Source organism: Pyrus communis, chromosome 12 (genome assembly GCF_963583255.1).
Source record: "Pyrus communis chromosome 12, drPyrComm1.1, whole genome shotgun sequence".
In the NCBI taxonomy this organism is placed as follows: domain Eukaryota; kingdom Viridiplantae; phylum Streptophyta; class Magnoliopsida; order Rosales; family Rosaceae; genus Pyrus; species Pyrus communis.
This window is the reverse complement of record NC_084814.1, coordinates 18,449,767-18,465,556: the sequence shown is the minus strand read 5'-3', so window position 1 is coordinate 18,465,556 and position 15,790 is coordinate 18,449,767. Positions and strand designations below refer to the sequence as shown.

General features: G+C 34.5%; 1 protein-coding gene across 4 annotated transcripts; it reads left to right on the top strand.

The window, feature by feature from the left end:
- The first annotated feature begins 4,664 nt into the window (after positions 1-4,664).
- On the top strand, positions 4,665-8,267 carry LOC137711454 (uncharacterized). 4 transcript variants are annotated; one of them, XM_068450698.1, is made up of 6 exons: positions 4,665-4,826; positions 5,783-5,885; positions 6,029-6,112; positions 6,225-6,608; positions 6,841-7,268; positions 7,815-8,267. In XM_068450698.1, exons 1-4 carry the CDS (start codon positions 4,785-4,787, stop codon positions 6,521-6,523), a joined length of 528 nt encoding a protein of 175 aa, XP_068306799.1. In that variant the 5' UTR covers positions 4,665-4,784; the 3' UTR covers positions 6,524-6,608; positions 6,841-7,268; positions 7,815-8,267. The 4 variants fall into 4 exon arrangements, 2 of the variants coding, with proteins under 2 accessions (XP_068306799.1, XP_068306798.1); XM_068450697.1 differs by having other exon boundaries at positions 6,841-8,267; XR_011065059.1 differs by lacking the exon at positions 4,665-4,826 and adding an exon at positions 5,448-5,527 and having other exon boundaries at positions 5,775-5,885; positions 6,841-8,267.
- Positions 8,268-15,790: the final 7,523 nt, after the last annotated feature.

Sequence of the window (15,790 nt, the reverse complement as noted above, 5' to 3'; positions counted from 1 at the left end):
CACTTTCACGTGACGGCCAACATGCCCTGATCTCGGTCGGGGTGTGTCACGGACACTGCAACACAGTATCTGAATCAAAATGAAAAAAAAAAAAAAAAAAAAGAACCAGGAAATAGACACTGCAATGCATTGTTTGAATTAAAATTTTATGAAACAGACACTGCATTCTGAATCCAAAAGTACAAATAATGTAAAAAACAGAACTAGGAAACAAACATTACATTGCAACACAGTATCTGAATCCAAATGCAAAAATTAGGAGTTGCGTGAGGTGTGTAAGTGATGGAAACAAAAAATGGACACTTACACAACATCTGAATCCAATAAAACCATATGCAGCGTCTAAATCCAATAAAACCAGATGCAGTGTCTACATTGCAATGTTTGCCTCCAAATGTAAAACTAATGTAGAAACAATTACACAAATCAAGAGTCACACGATGAGTGATTGAAAAAAAAAAAAAAAAGAAAAAAAAAAGGAACTTGGAAACGGACACTGCAACGTAGCGTCTGAATCCAAATGTAAAAAACAGAATCAGGAAACACGCATTGTGTTGCAGTGTCTAAATCCGTATTGACCTATTCCCAAATATAAAAATATGAGAAGGGGTGTGTTAATTGAAGTGGGTGACAACTGTAATGGCAGATTTTGTAATTTTTATTTATTTCATATGCATTTAAGTATCATAATACATGATTGATCTATTTATAATTAATTTAAATATTGTTGATATATTGTAACTTTATATTGATCTTATACAAAATCACCTTAAAAAAAACTTGATAGGTATTGAATAAAAATGATCATATTGACTAATGGACTAAAACACAATGATGAAATCGACCAAATTAAAAGTACAAGGACTAAATTGCCAAAGGAGTAAACACAGGGACCAATTTAACATTTAGGCCTTGTTTACTTAATTAGATATAGGTTTTAGGGTAAATTACACTTTACCACCTCAGGTTTGGGGTCGATTTCAATTCCTTACAACATCTTTAAAACATTTCACTTTCATACCTCAAGTACTATTTTATTTCAATATAATACATCCGTTACATTTTTCATCCATTGATCCGTTAAAAGCTGACGTGGTTACCACATTTGTGCCATGTGGTTGCCAAATTTATGCCATGTGGGGAAAAAAAAAATTTATTACCCTATTGGAAAAAAAAAAAAAAAAAAAAAAAAAACTTGAAAACCCAGAACCCCACCCCTTTTCTCCCTCCCGAGCCTCCCCCTTTCCCTGCAATCCAATCCCACAAATTCCACCTACCGTCAAATCCTCCATCCCAAAAATCATGCGGTCAAGACCGTTCTGGAGAACTTCCGACATGCGATCGAGCTGGAACTACCGTTCGGCCAGTAGCTCTTCGTCGGAGTACTTGATTTCTTGGATTATGGGGAGGAGCTGATCGACTGAGGTTTTGAGTTCCTTAACGGTTCCTCTGCTATGGCATGACTTGTGGGAGATGGTGAATAAACTTTTCAGGAGCTCCGTCGTGATCTCGCCGACGAAGAAGTCCGTCACTGCCATTGTTGGTGATGGTGGGAGCTGTGAGACTATGGCGGGTGAAATGGTTTTTGGATCTGGGGCATTTAGGGTTCGAGAGAGAGAGTGAGGAGAGTGGAGGAGGGTTGGATTTGGATTTGATGGGTTTTGTTTCAAGCCATGGCACGTGGAATTGTAGGGATTTGCAATGTTTGGTCCATGGCGAGGAAGGGATGAAGGGTGCAGGGAGGGAGGAAGGGGTGTGGCGAGGGAGGGATGAAAGGTGCAGGGAGGGAGGGAGGCAAGGTATGAAGATTATGGGTTTCTGGGTTTTCAAATTTTTTTTTTTCTCCAATAGGGTAATAAAAAAATATTTTTTTGTCATGTGGCATAAATTTGGCAGCCAAGTGGCACAAAATGTGGTAGTCACGTCAGCTTTTAACGGATTAATGAATGAAAAATGTAACGGATGTATTATATTGAAATAAAATAGTACTTGAGGTATGAAAGTGAAATGTTTTAAAGATGTTGTAAGGAATTGAAATCGACCTCAAACCTGAGGTGGTAAAGTGTAATTTACCCTAGGTTTTATTTTATTTTTCAAGGGATCGGATCTTGACATTTTTTTAAAATTAAAAAGAGTAATATCACTAGACTAAGGATGGTTAACGCATGGTCGTATATTTGAGATTGACAATCACATATTTTAAAGTACGAATTAGATGATCGAATGCTTATTTTAGGCTAAATTGTAGCAAATGTTCTTAAACTATACCATAAGTTTAATTTTGGTCCCTAAACTCTACTAATAGTTGCTTTGTCCTTGAATTAAGGCCTGTGTTGTACTTGTGGACATTTCGTTAACTTCGTCAACTTTTCCATTAAATTAAAGGGTGTTTTATTCAAAGATGAACTGTGACAACCCATTCTTAATTCTACAATTTTATAAATTTTAATAGTGTGATTTGACGAAAACGCTCTAGTGGCAAGACTGTTGACTTTTGTTGACCATCATTTCGTGACATGTACGAGCTACTATTTAGTGTATTCTTAAAGTACTCGACGATACATACGCGTAGACGCAAACAGAATCGAAATCGAAATTACGATGAAGATTTTATAAAACTACGAAGTAGAGGAGTATTTTAGTAAATTCATTATTTCAGATTCACATTTATTATTTTATTTTATTTTTTTCCTGGGATGTCTGTGTTCGTGGGACCCAGTCGCGTGGGTCTCCTCTCCTCAATGTCCCCGTGTCCTCTCCCTCCTACTATTTCAGACGTCTATCTCATATTTCTTATTTTATTTTATTTCAAACACTCTTTCTCTCTCTTCTAACACTCTCATCCCCCACCTTTCATTTTTCAAACTCTCCACGAGCCTCTCTGTATAACCCATGCCGTGGACCACCCAACATGATCATCACCTCTATTGGCTCTCCCTCTCTGCAAGCACAACCATCGCACCACATGTGTGGACCACCATCTCCTCCCTCCTGCTGTTTTGCTCAGGGCATCGTAACTTGAGGTCTACTTCCCATTCAGTGAGAACCATCACTGTTCACCCAATTATCCTACCATGGTGAGCCTCGAACTCTCAAATCCCTTGTATTTTAAAGATCTTATGTTGTTTTAACCTTAAAAAAAATGAGTTGGGGACGCTTTGATGCAGAAGAGGCACTGGGAGGTTTTTCCCTAATTTTTCGTTAACTGACCGGCGCATTCTTATATTTAGGCATTTTTAAATTTAAATTTATTCATATTTTTCATATCATTACACTTTATTACTTTGTCACTTTTCAGATGTCAGCCAGCACAGTTTGATTTGAAGTCCTAATGAACATTCCGATCAGAGTGTGTCATAAACAAAAAATATAACATGATAGAAAATGAAACAATAAGAATAAAAAATTTAATCTCTGCTACTATATATTCTTTACGGTTAACTGAATTGTATTTTGTTCATACCGAAAAATTTTTAATTTAGTTAAAAGAGAGAAGAGCTTGCCTTTTGACGGTTAAGCAAGTGTTCCTCCTCAAAACACTTGATGATTTATTTATAGAATTTCGAGTTTATAATCAAGATTGTTCATATTATAAATTAATATGTGAAGATCAATTTTGTAAAAAAATTAAATTAAATCTAAGATAATTTAATCAATCCTTAAGAATAATATCACTAGACTAAGAGATACTAGACACAATATGACATACTAGAGATTGACAATAGCATATTCCAAACATGGCTCCATTTTCCTGCGAAATACACTGGAATTGGATCTGTCCCCACGTTCACGTCTTTATTTTATTCTATTTTCATTATCTGGCAACCTAATTCTCCATTTGTAGTCTCCTCATTCACCAAAAATTAAATCTCAGTCTCCTCAACCTCAGACCACGAGGACCACGAGGGACCAAAAAATATCAAAAAAATTGGAAGAGATGCCATTATTTAATCGAATTATTGTGGTTACGGCACGAATTCGTGTTCTATTTGATACTTTTTTCTTTTCTTTTGCTGTTGAGCTAATTTTAATGAGTAATGCTAGAGAAATTTAATTTGGAAATTAAATTTTAAAAATTAAAGGATATGAAAATTGATGATTGGCTTATTACTTAAGCGTTGATAAAAATACTTATTTTTATTGGTAACACATCATTTAGTTTGTAATTTTAATCTCTAAATTTAATCTTATTAGTATTACTCAATTTTAATACTTTTGGCTTTGAGCACCGTCAAGTACGCATTATATCCCATCTCTAATAAATAATTTAGGTGAAAATTTTATTGTTGAATCGATTGCATGGTGCCATTATTATCTCTTTTCTTTTGTTTTGGTCCATCTGGCACCCAATTAATGGGCTTGCATGGCCCAATGCTTATCTGAAATCTGGTAACTATATTATATTATACATATACTAAAACCCAACCAAAAAAAAAAAACCACTGTTCATTAACAGTGTCGTTCCGAATTTATACATATACTAAAACCCAACAGAAAAAAAAAATGCTGTTCATTAACAGTGTCGTTCCGAATTTATACATATACTAAAACCCAACCGAAAAAACACTGTTCATTAACAGTGTCGTTCCGAATGGCTTTACCCTTCTTTACAGGTGTTGGTCATGGTTTCCATTTGCTTCCATTTGTCAGGATTTCTATTGGCTTCTAGCGTCTTCCATTTTGTTCCATCGCTTTTCTGCTTCTCTTCCTCCCTCTCTCTGCCTCAAATTCAATCCGATCAACTAAAAACGTAGTTCCTCTATTTTTCGCCGCACCACCAGCCCATGCGCACCTCTAGCGACCAGCGTTCCTCCGCTAGACTGAAGGTAAGCAATTCTAGATTTCAAAAATTTCTTTACAAAAGAAAGTCATCTTCTCAAACAGAAAGGAGATTGGCAAGTTATATGTCAAACAAATTTATGATAAAACCCATGCCCTCAATTTCATGGTACTTCACGAGAGATTCTAGGTATTAGGGTTTTTTTTTTTTTTTTTTTTTGCCTATTTCTGATTTTGGTGGTTTTGTGAGAGAGTCGGAATTATGTGAGCGATTGGTTTTTTTTGGTGAAGTGTGGAGATGATCAGTCAGAGCTGCTAAGAGTGAAAGGGGGAAGAAGGCTCTGGAACTCCAGAAGTTGGAAAATTTGATGGTGAGAGAATGGAGTTGTTGTCGAAGGAAGCCCTCCCCGACAAATGGATATTTGGAGATTTGTTTTTCATTGGTTGAATTTGTACCATTTTGTGGATTGTATGGGCTGAAGGAAATGGACAAAACCATTTCTTTTGGTATTTATTTTTCTGGTAAATAAGTACACACATATATATAACGAACCGCCTGTAGGTGGATTTTTGCTTTGGTTATGCTCTATTTTGGGGTAATTAATCACACACACGTATATAACGAATTAAACCCTGTTTGTCAATAGTTTTACTTAGTTAAGTAGCTACGTATGTTGTTTCAGAAATGTGGCGATCAGGACTTGACTTTGATTTTATTCAGTATCGAAGAGCTCGATAGCAATTTTGGGTGAGTCTCAATTGCCCAATACATATATTTTTGTTTCGATTTGTTCATCTTCTTCCGGGTATCTGTGTAGTTTTTTTTTGTTTATATTGTTTTGGGATATGTGAATGTAATTTTTTGGATATTTTTTTGCTTCAACACTAAGTTTTCTTCTTCATCATCTGCAGTTTTTAACATTCATTGTAAATGAATTTCATGCCAAAATCTGATGTGGAGGATGAGAAATTGTTTGCTGTTGTTCTCATTTCAGTTTTGTAGGCGATGATCTTTTACCAATTGTCAAGGAGCTTCCATGGGACATGCTCTATGCTCTCGCTTCCCAGTTGCCTCTGTTGGTGCTGGAAAAGCTACAGATCACAATGTAAGTCAAAAACAAATAGAAAGGTTTTAGAAATTTTGAATTTTTTTGATGATTTGGTTTTGAAAATTTTAATTATTTTGAATTTTTATCTGGTTTCGTGTTCGAGCAAGGCTTATGATGACTGGATGACTGTGAGTTTGCAGATAAAGGTCCCTGGCCAATTTTCTATGACCTAGAAAGCATTAACCAAATTGGGTTTTGTTTGTTTGGTAACAGGGGTTGTTCAGGTTAGTACATATACTAAAACCCAACAGAAATGCACTGTTCATTAACAGTGTTTTGACGTAATTACCCTTCATTTGCTAACAATTCTCAACTTTTTTTGTGTGCATTGTTTAGTAAAATCACGGAATTACCCTTTTGTACGTGTGTCCGCCATCGTAGAAAGGAAAAGGAAGGGGACGGGTGGCACTCTTTTTCTGCTTCTCTTGGGTGGATCTCTGGAATTCTCCTTTGGTTTAAAGAACTTTGTGGATCTTTTGACTGAGGAGTTGAAGCTTTGGAAAATCAGCAAAGAGCTCATATGGCTCTGCTGGAGGCTAAGAAGATTGCATCCCAGTATCAAAAGGAAGCGGACAAATGCAGTTCAGGGATGGAAACATGTGAAAAAGCAAGGGAGAAGGTTGAAGCAACATTAGAGGCACAGCGGAAATAGACTGCACGTGCTGCCTCTTCCATTCTGATTTGAAGAAGATTTCTCAAGCGGCCATAATTTCATGGCAGGTTGGTTTAAAGTAGTTCCAAAATTTGGCATCGTTTGGGATATTTTTAGGTTTTTCTGATTCTTGAAAAAACCATATAATCTTAATATTCTTGAGGTATTACATACAAATTTTTATTAACAAAGTAGTGTTAGTTTTTACGTTGTTTCGAAAATTATGATCAATTTTTCGCTACGCTTGCCTTAGATCAAGTTTTGTATGGTACTTTGGTCACTGAACAAAAATTGCCACAGGTGCATGATCCTGCTGAGAATGAGAAGCTCTGCGTGTTTTTAATTGAGAAGGCGTTGGTGCCTGTCCAGAAGGGAGGGGAGAAATACTAGGAATCTTCAATCTACGTTGGGTCCAGCAAAGGTAATAGGCATACAAAAGATTTTTTTTTACTTACTTTGAAAATTATTTTAAAGTAATGGATGTGGACATTCTTTTAGACATTGAAACTGCGGGTTTGTACAAAACATGTTTGATTTTACTCCAATCAGAGTCTCCAAGGAGGAGAAAGAGAAGGATCCGAATGGAAAGCAAGGCACAACATCGAACAAGCAATCTTCCTTTTTGACATTTATTTAAACTTACCACGACTTCAATAGAAAAGTAAACTTTAATTAGAGAAAGAGGAAGAGGAAGCATAGGAGTTTGTCACTACTCCAATGATTTATCGGTAAAATCCTCAAACCCAATTCTCAATTTTCAGTTTTTTTTTTTTTTTCCACATCAATTAATTCCAGTAATGTTAGGGGCTGAATTTTTTAGGTTAGTGGACTTTTTCGCACATAAATCTTCTTTCTAATCATTTTGCGTGAAATAAATAGATATGGGTCTTTAATAAGTTATTTTTATAATATTATAGTTTTATTTCACAATTAAATGACATCTTGCTGTTTTTGGTAGGTTTTTCTGTGAGTTTATTTGCATTGCATATTTTGTTTACAAATGTTCGGTTTAATGTCGTGGTAATATATGCTATGATTACCACCATAGTCCAACTGAGGGCCTTATTAATTTGGTAAATTATTTCAGATTTAGTCTCTGCAAACCTCAGGAAGTCTAATATTAAATTGTGAAAGTTGGACTGTGGCTTAGTTAGTTCTACTTCTGCATTTCCTCTTCATTAAAATGTTTATTTACCTCCTTTAAGCGTCTTTATTTATGTATCTATTTTTTAAAATTCAATTTATGTATCTATTCTTTAAAATGAATTTTAAAGATGTTATAGAAAGTGGAAAGAGCAGCAGTTTGAGAACATGGTATGGGAACTTTGGGAAGGAATACTCGAAAGGAAGACCGACAATATGTTAGCGGTAACTCTTTTTAGATCATGTTCTATTCCTTAATATTACACTATAGCGTTTGGAATAGCAACATTTATTTGGTGTCATCTAGAAAGTTTGTTGATGTATCATGTCATATGTTTTGTTTTAAGTTGGATATTTTGTAGGTAGCCAGTTCGAGGAAATGGCCCTCAGTCTCTAATTACTGAGCTAAAGTTCATGCTCAATCACCAAAGTAGAAATGATTGCTTCATTGTTCAAGCCTGTGTTGAATAAAAATGATGTTATAATTAAGATAGCTTCTCTCACCACTTACATTTACTTTGCCACATTGATATTTTTGTATTCCATTATCTAATTATAAAAAAAATTTACTTCTGTTGTATTTGTTTTATGGAGAGAATAAAGTTGCATAATTTTTCATATAGTTTTCCATCCCGCAGCAACGCGCGGGTACAATTTCTAGTGCTCTCTATTTTTGTCTGACTAGTGTTAGTTTTGGAATAGGATCCATCCGGATCCTATTTATGAAAAGTTAAAAGGATCAATTTATTGTTGTTTATAGTATATTGTGTAATTAAAAATTATTTTAAAATTAAATATAAACAGTACATAATGAAATTGATTGTACGATAAACGGTTGCGATTGATTGATTATCTAAATCTCCACAAAGAGGATCCTTGTCTGTTAGTTTTAGTGCTAAACACTATTGTCATATATTGTTTAGAGAGGATCCTATAATTACATCTGTTCATCGTATATTATATAACCAATTTTTATCAGGTACTGTTTATATTCAATTTTAAATAAAAAAATTTACAATAATTTCTGGCGTATCTATTGGGCAGGAGAAATAGTAAAACGTACGCTTGTTGTGCAAACCGTTTGGCCCCATTCAATTGAAAGCACAAAATATACAGGTACATTTCTCCCTCTCCAATTATTGTTGGCGCCTTTCGGGACCTCAACCCAACACAAAGCTAAAACCAAATGATTCTCACTTTGCCGCGTTCCTTCTATCATGATCTCTCAAAAATCGAAAGAATAACTTTCTCAACCCCACACCCCCCCAAACCAAAAAAAAAAAAAAAAAAACAAAACAAAGAATAAATACATTGATTTTTTTTTTTTTTTGAAATGTCATATGAAACAATACACTTTTTTCTATTTGTCATATGAATTAAAATTTTAGGCGATTTTTCATACTAACTTTTCAAAATCATTTATTTGTCATCTCATTCTAACTTCGTTAAGTTTTCATCTAAAATAAGTATTTTGCCTTGCACATAACTTGTGTTCAGTGTTATTTCAATATTTCCACATAAAGAATATCATCCAAATTTACCATAGATTGGAGGGTTCCTAGTAACTCTATATTTTGACTCATCTTTACTTCGAAACACAGAGAGGTGAGTGCATGTTATTCCTTTTTTTTTTTTTGAACGGAAAATCGTCAGTTCATCATATATAAGTCATGTGCAACTTAGCTTGGATGTAAAATTTAATAGAATTAGCATGAAATGATAAAATTTATTTGGTAACAAAAGAATAAATAAATAGAGTAAATATCAACATAATTGCGTTTGAATATTTTAAGAATAAACCACACATCCTTTAACTATTTTAAAAATAAGTCTTAGGCCATCTCCAACTGAATGGTCCAGAGAGTCGAAAATAGCCCGAAAACCGTCTCTAACCAGGGATAGGCCAGAGGGCTCGTGAGCCCCACGAAATCTAAAAGGGCCAAAGGGTTGGCTGCAAAATTTGAAAGGGCCAAAGGGCTGGTTGCATGTAGCCAGCTAGCCAACCCAGGGCTGGCCAGAAAATAGAGCAATGTTGTCTGTTATAACCGACAGGAATGCTTAAATAAAAATTTAAATCCAACGACTAGCTAACTAGCCGTTGTATTCAATTTATTTATTTATTTTTAGATTCTTAAAAATTCTAATTTTTTTCTATAAATACCTAAACCATTCATTAAATTTAAGTTCTATTTTTTTTGGTTTTTTGGGTTAGTTACTATTGTAGTTTTAAAATTTAAGTTATTGTTGAATTTGAATTTAAGTTGTTGTAACTTTTAAATTTAAATAATAAATTATGTTTGGCGTTATGGCCCTTTGGTCTTCTATTGAAGACAGTTTTTTGTGACAAGGCTAAAACAAGCCCCATGGCCCTTTGACCCTCGGTTGGAGACGGAGACAAATATGGTTCTGTATTATTTATTAAAATATTAATATCTTAGAGGGTCAAAAGATTAAAACGAGCATTCTGATCAAACCTCGGTTGGAGATGGCTTTAGTAAATATCCTCCATCTCGTCTTTTCGTGCATTTATTTTTCTGGTAATATTGTATGGACTCAGTCAAGAGGTGTAAGGGCCATGTGTTGTTATTATTTATTTATTTATTTTTCTAGGCAACCAGAACCACGTTACTAATTTAGGGATCGATAAAATTGGAAAAGGATCCTCGCCAAATCTTTTTTTTTTTATCCTAAGAATTTCGTGATCGTAACTGTTCATCATATATCGTGCAATTAGTTTTCGTTAAGTACTATTTATATTTAGCCATTGGATGAAAATTCAACGATTATAATTATTATAACTTTAAAGTAACCCCATATTTGTAGCTGTTGAATTTCCAACGGTCCACATGTATTGGTCAAGAGGATCCTTTCCTTAGGCTCCAGAGAGAATCCAAATCCATAAGTCTGTCCACATATGTTGGTAAGGAGGCTCTGGAGAGGATCCAAATCCATAAGTCTTGGTATATATCCTCCGTCCTGTCTTTTCGTGCAATTATTTTTCGGACAAGGATTGTATGCTCTCCCACTTCCGGTGCCCTCCCGTACCCCTCTGTTTTGTGTGGTCACGGTTAAGCCACGTCAACATTTTATATTATTTTTTTATAAAGATAATAAGACTAAAATGAATAGTAATATAAAATGTTGACGTGGCTTAATCGTGATCACACAAACAGGAGGGCATGAGAGGGCACCAGAAGTGGAAGGGTAGACAATCCGTGTCCTTATTTTTCTGGTAATATTGTAAGGATTCAGTCAGGAGGTGTAAGGACCATGTGTTATTATTATTTTTTGTTTTTTTTTTCTAGGCAACCAGACCCACGTTACTAATTTAGGGTGACAAAATTGAAAACGTTGCATAATATTGTGAAGTAGTACAACAAATCACATGCACGGATAGCAAGTGACCATTAGGAATTAGCGAGTAACCGACTAACCTTGGGAAATGGCTTGCACCGACCTCAATATAAAAGAATGATCCGGTTGTAAGAGTTTTCCATAAGGTGAGTGAGTAAGAACAGTCTATCACTTAAAGATGTATATGTGGACATACAAATGAATGGACTGACATTGGTATTGGACTTAGTAATGTTTAAACCGGTATTGAACATTATGGAGGGAAAACCAAAGAACTCAATTTCGAAATAAGAGGCAGTTACAACCTCTTGGAAGTGGATAGAAACTGCTACCATGATAGGAGGAGCAGTTACAATCCTATAATTAAAAGACATGTCTTGGCCTCTCTTCTCAGTTTAACCTGTTCAAAAAGCTTGTCCTATTGAGAGCAAAACTGTCGAAACTAATATCATTCTGCGTAATTTCTGATTATATGTTCTGGCTAGTAGAACGTGGTTTAATGGCTTTATTGTTTTCGATAGTGCTCAATTATGGTTATGCTTATTATGCTTTCACCGGTCTGTCTATTTGTATACATTGGTTGAACTCACTCCTAAGCTCCCTAGACGAGCTTGCTTTTATGTGTTATTTGGAATTGGCTTTTGATAAACGCGCATTTTGGTGACTTCAATCTTATGAATTTTTTAAAGATATTTTAAGATATAGGATATACGGGTGCTAAAACCTTTTCTTAAGATATCTTCCAAATTGTTGGGATCTTTGCTCTGGATGTTGCTCCTTTGGTGTGAAACAGTTAGTTCTATAGGTTTAGAATTTTGTTAAAAATAATAAATATCTCTTCGTTGATAATTAAAAGTGCTCATTTTATCCCAAAAAAAAAAAATAGAAGCTCCTACTTATTTCTCTATCGTTACCAAACATAGGAAGAAATTTTTCATTTTCCTTCCTCTAGTAAAATACATGGAAAATTAGTTTCCTTGAAATTCTTTATGCCTCGGGATTTAGTAAGTGGTGAGGAAGAATAGTGGAACAAGTTATAGTTATGACTAAACTGGTTTAGTCTTGGATTCCTTATAAAAAAAAAATATTTAAAAAAAAAACCTAAATTTCTTGTAGTAATAAGGAACCGGATTCCCTCCTGAGCTTTGTAAACTGAGCCTTTTAAGCAAATGATCCGGATCGTTGAAATTTGATTTAATGACTACAAATAAAGAACTACTCTAAAAGTTACAATAATTGTAACCATTGAATCAAATTTTAACGATCCGAATTCTTTGCTTAGGAGACTCAATTTACAATACTCAGGAGAGGATCCGGTTCCTAGTAATAAAGTTTATATATTAAATGAAGGGAGACCAGCCGACTGCACAAACATGCTATGTTAATGCACTCAATAAAGCTTCCGTTGACTGATGAATTCAAATACATCCATAGGGATTTGGATCCTCTCCGGAGGAGCCCAAGTAAAAGATCATTCGGACCACCATGTGTGGACTGTTGAATTTTTATCAAACGGTAACAAACAGGAGTGTCCTTTTAAAATTATAATAATTATAATCGTTGGATGAAAATCTAACGGCCCACTTGTGTTGGTCAGGAGGATCCTCTTCTTAGGCTCCGGAGAGGATCCAAATCCATCCACAAGGATGTGCACCAGTTATGGGTGGTACTATTTCTACATATTATTTTTAGTTGTCAATCGTTAGTTCAAATGAATTGAAGATATTCAAAAAACTCAAATTAACAAGAATTTATCAGAAATAAAAATAGGGTGGGTAGATAATATCATTCACCAGCTATAATTATGACGGATTGAGAAGAGCTAGTATACAGTGCTGTGTACGAGTAAATCAAGCAAGCTAGTGGCTACATAAAGTGCACTAGAAAATCGTTTGGTGTAAAACAGATCATTGAGGGTGGATGCTTTACCCATTTGGTGTTATCTCCAACCCTTCGATTAAAGTTTAAAATTTTTAATTCAAAAAATTTAGATTTTAACTTATAAACAGTTTTTCTTCACTGATCTTTATAAATTAAATTTTTAGTTCGAAATTATTAAAGAACGAATTTATGATGATTTTTTTTTCCTAAAGTAACATTTAAAAATAAATAAAAAATTATATAGACTATCCTAATTTAATTTTATGAACACTTTAACCTAAAAATATTTAGATTCCAATCAATATTGAAAAATCACAAAACCATCATCATGAAACTCGTGAAACATTACAAAAAAAATACGAAACACATAAAAATTTTGGGTGACTAATAGCGGAACACTGATGCCCTTATAACTAATTTGATGGGGCGGTTCGACAGCATATTGGAAGAGGACCTCTAGGGTTTGAACAGGGACCACATGGGAGGATGCTTGGGTAGGATTTGGTAACATAGGCATGTCAGCTGTTATTTTATATTTTGTATAGACTTGTATTACACAGCCGAAGGTCATAGTTTGTCTTGCTTTGTGGTAAGTTGTTTCTTGTGTTATCCCCTTTGATTGTCTCCCACTGGATAGTGCTGTGCATGGCTGATATGAACTTCCCATATATATATATATTATATAGAGCGAAACGCTGAGGAAGATTCGTATTAAATGTAGGGGTGTATAGAATTATTTCTCACTCAACTCTTGTTAATTTATATCCATTGATCTTTTTCAATTCATCCGATTTGATAGCTGAAAACTAAAAAAGTGTGAAAGAAGTAAGAAAAAATATGTGGATGTCACATCCCTAAATGTAACCCATTTCCAATGAGTAACGACGCTAACTTATGTACAGAGTATGGAGCTTTTACAACGAAAAATTAAAGACTTATAGTTGGTTGTTAGATCGAGGGTCTACGTTTGACGTCTTGTTGGATTGGTTGAAAATAACAATGGCCGGCAGGTTAGTAGCATGAAGATTTCAAATAATGACCTTAAGAGTTCGGTCACCCATGATTTGATTCAATATTAAAAGGTGAGATTAAAATGTGTGTAAAGGAAGAAATTACATATGATGAAATACGTCATGACAAGTACGTGGTGAAATCATAATACTCATTTTTATCATTCTAGTAAAAGGGCAACTTGCTTGAATAAGCTAATTTAACCTTCATCGTTTGGAGCCAATGGTGACTAATATGTCACTTATAATTTGATGAGATTTTAAAGGAGGAGTATATGTACGCATATGCATGTTCTACATGTGTATTTAATCATACCGTTGGACTTGTGTGAATGTGGCATATATATGTCAAATTGAAGATATTACTCACAAAAGCTAAAATGCTGGAATTCATGTGGACATATACGTCCTCAAACTTTTATTCCTATTGTACGGTGACCATTGTGAGCACAATTTCGCGAGGTAGCATGGCCGTGTGTGTTTATTTTGTGTTGTATATTGTCACGTGCCCTAAATTCACTCTTTTTTTTTTTTTTTTTTTTTTACAAGAAAGAGAAATTGGTAAATGGGGAAATTGAATATCTCGGGTGAAAGGATAATATATTCTTAAGCAATTATTTTCTCACCTAATGAAGACTTGACTTGAAAATCCAATTCAAAGTATTGAGCCAATTGAAAGAAATTTCATTTTGACACTAAATCTTAAATATCCACAAATCAAGCTATCTTAAATATCCTTACTATAGTTTCTTTGGATTAAACTTAATACCGATAGTTTGTCTAAAGGAAATCATGGTCATGCCGCTAGTTGAGGAGTTTTCAGGGATTGTCATGGTCAGTTTTAATTAATGTGGGTGAAGATCATTACATCAGTCTATAACCATTGACAACAGTAACTAACTATGCTGATGTGGCAATCCAACTCATCTCTATCTAACTCGCTCATTACACCATAAACATAACTAACCAAACCAATCAACAAATGACACATGTACTTTTAGTTATATTGGTTGTTAATTAGAGCTGATACTTGATGTTATTAATTAACTAATTTTACAGTACGTTCCTTATTTAGAATATTGTGTCGATTTACCCACCTGAACTTGTACCACTTTACCCATTTCCACCTTGAACTGTTAGTTTAGCCAATTCCCTAGACTTTTATAAAGAGAGGTGATTTTCACACATCTTTTTTAGCTTCACACACATCCCTCCTTAATTTTTCCATCGGATTGAATAAATCAAACGGAAATAACGGATATGATAAACAAGAGTGTGTAAAAGGCTAAAGTAGATGTGTATTTATCATTCCCCTTTGTAAACATTGGTTAATTACCTTTCCACTGTTAGGTTACTCAGTATTATATCTAGAATTCTTTCGAATTAGTCAAGTTCTTGTTATGTGATCCCAATTATCCCTTAGTCTAAGGTAAATACGACTTTCGAAAGTCTAAAACCCACTACCCGAACCCAATTCTCTCTCGAGTAAGTAAAATTTATCGACCTTTGTGTAGCAATAACTTATCTAAATGCTGTACAATTATATTTTTACCAATGTCTCTAACACTACTATATTACTCTACCTTAAGATAAAACCATTGTTATGTTACTTTACCTTTTGGATACATGCACCTTCCAACTTATAACTTGTAGGTAGCAAATCGCCATCTTATCAATTCCTTTAATTTGGACCAGAAGTTAGAGTTTCGCCTCCCTTGTAGCTAGGCTTCAAGGAGGTTTTGACTGAAGGATCCTCTGTGGCTTTGGCCTGTAGAAACTACAAAGATGTTTACAGGATAAAGCTCGTTGAGAAACTGTTCAGAACACATGGTAAGCAGTTTTCAGTTATATATTAGTCTGCA

What these genes read in the sequence shown, in the direction of transcription:
- LOC137711454 (XM_068450698.1), top strand. Translation starts at nt 4,785, where the DNA reads ATGCGCACCTCTAGCGACCAGCGTTCCTCCGCTAGACTGAAG. An exon ending in GAAAAGCTACAGATCACAAT is followed by an intron (nt 5,886 to 6,028) that starts GTAAGTCAAAAA and finishes GTGAGTTTGCAG; the next exon opens with ATAAAGGTCCCTGGCCAATT. An exon ending in TGGTAACAGGGGTTGTTCAG is followed by an intron (nt 6,113 to 6,224) that starts GTTAGTACATAT and finishes TGCATTGTTTAG; the next exon opens with TAAAATCACGGAATTACCCT.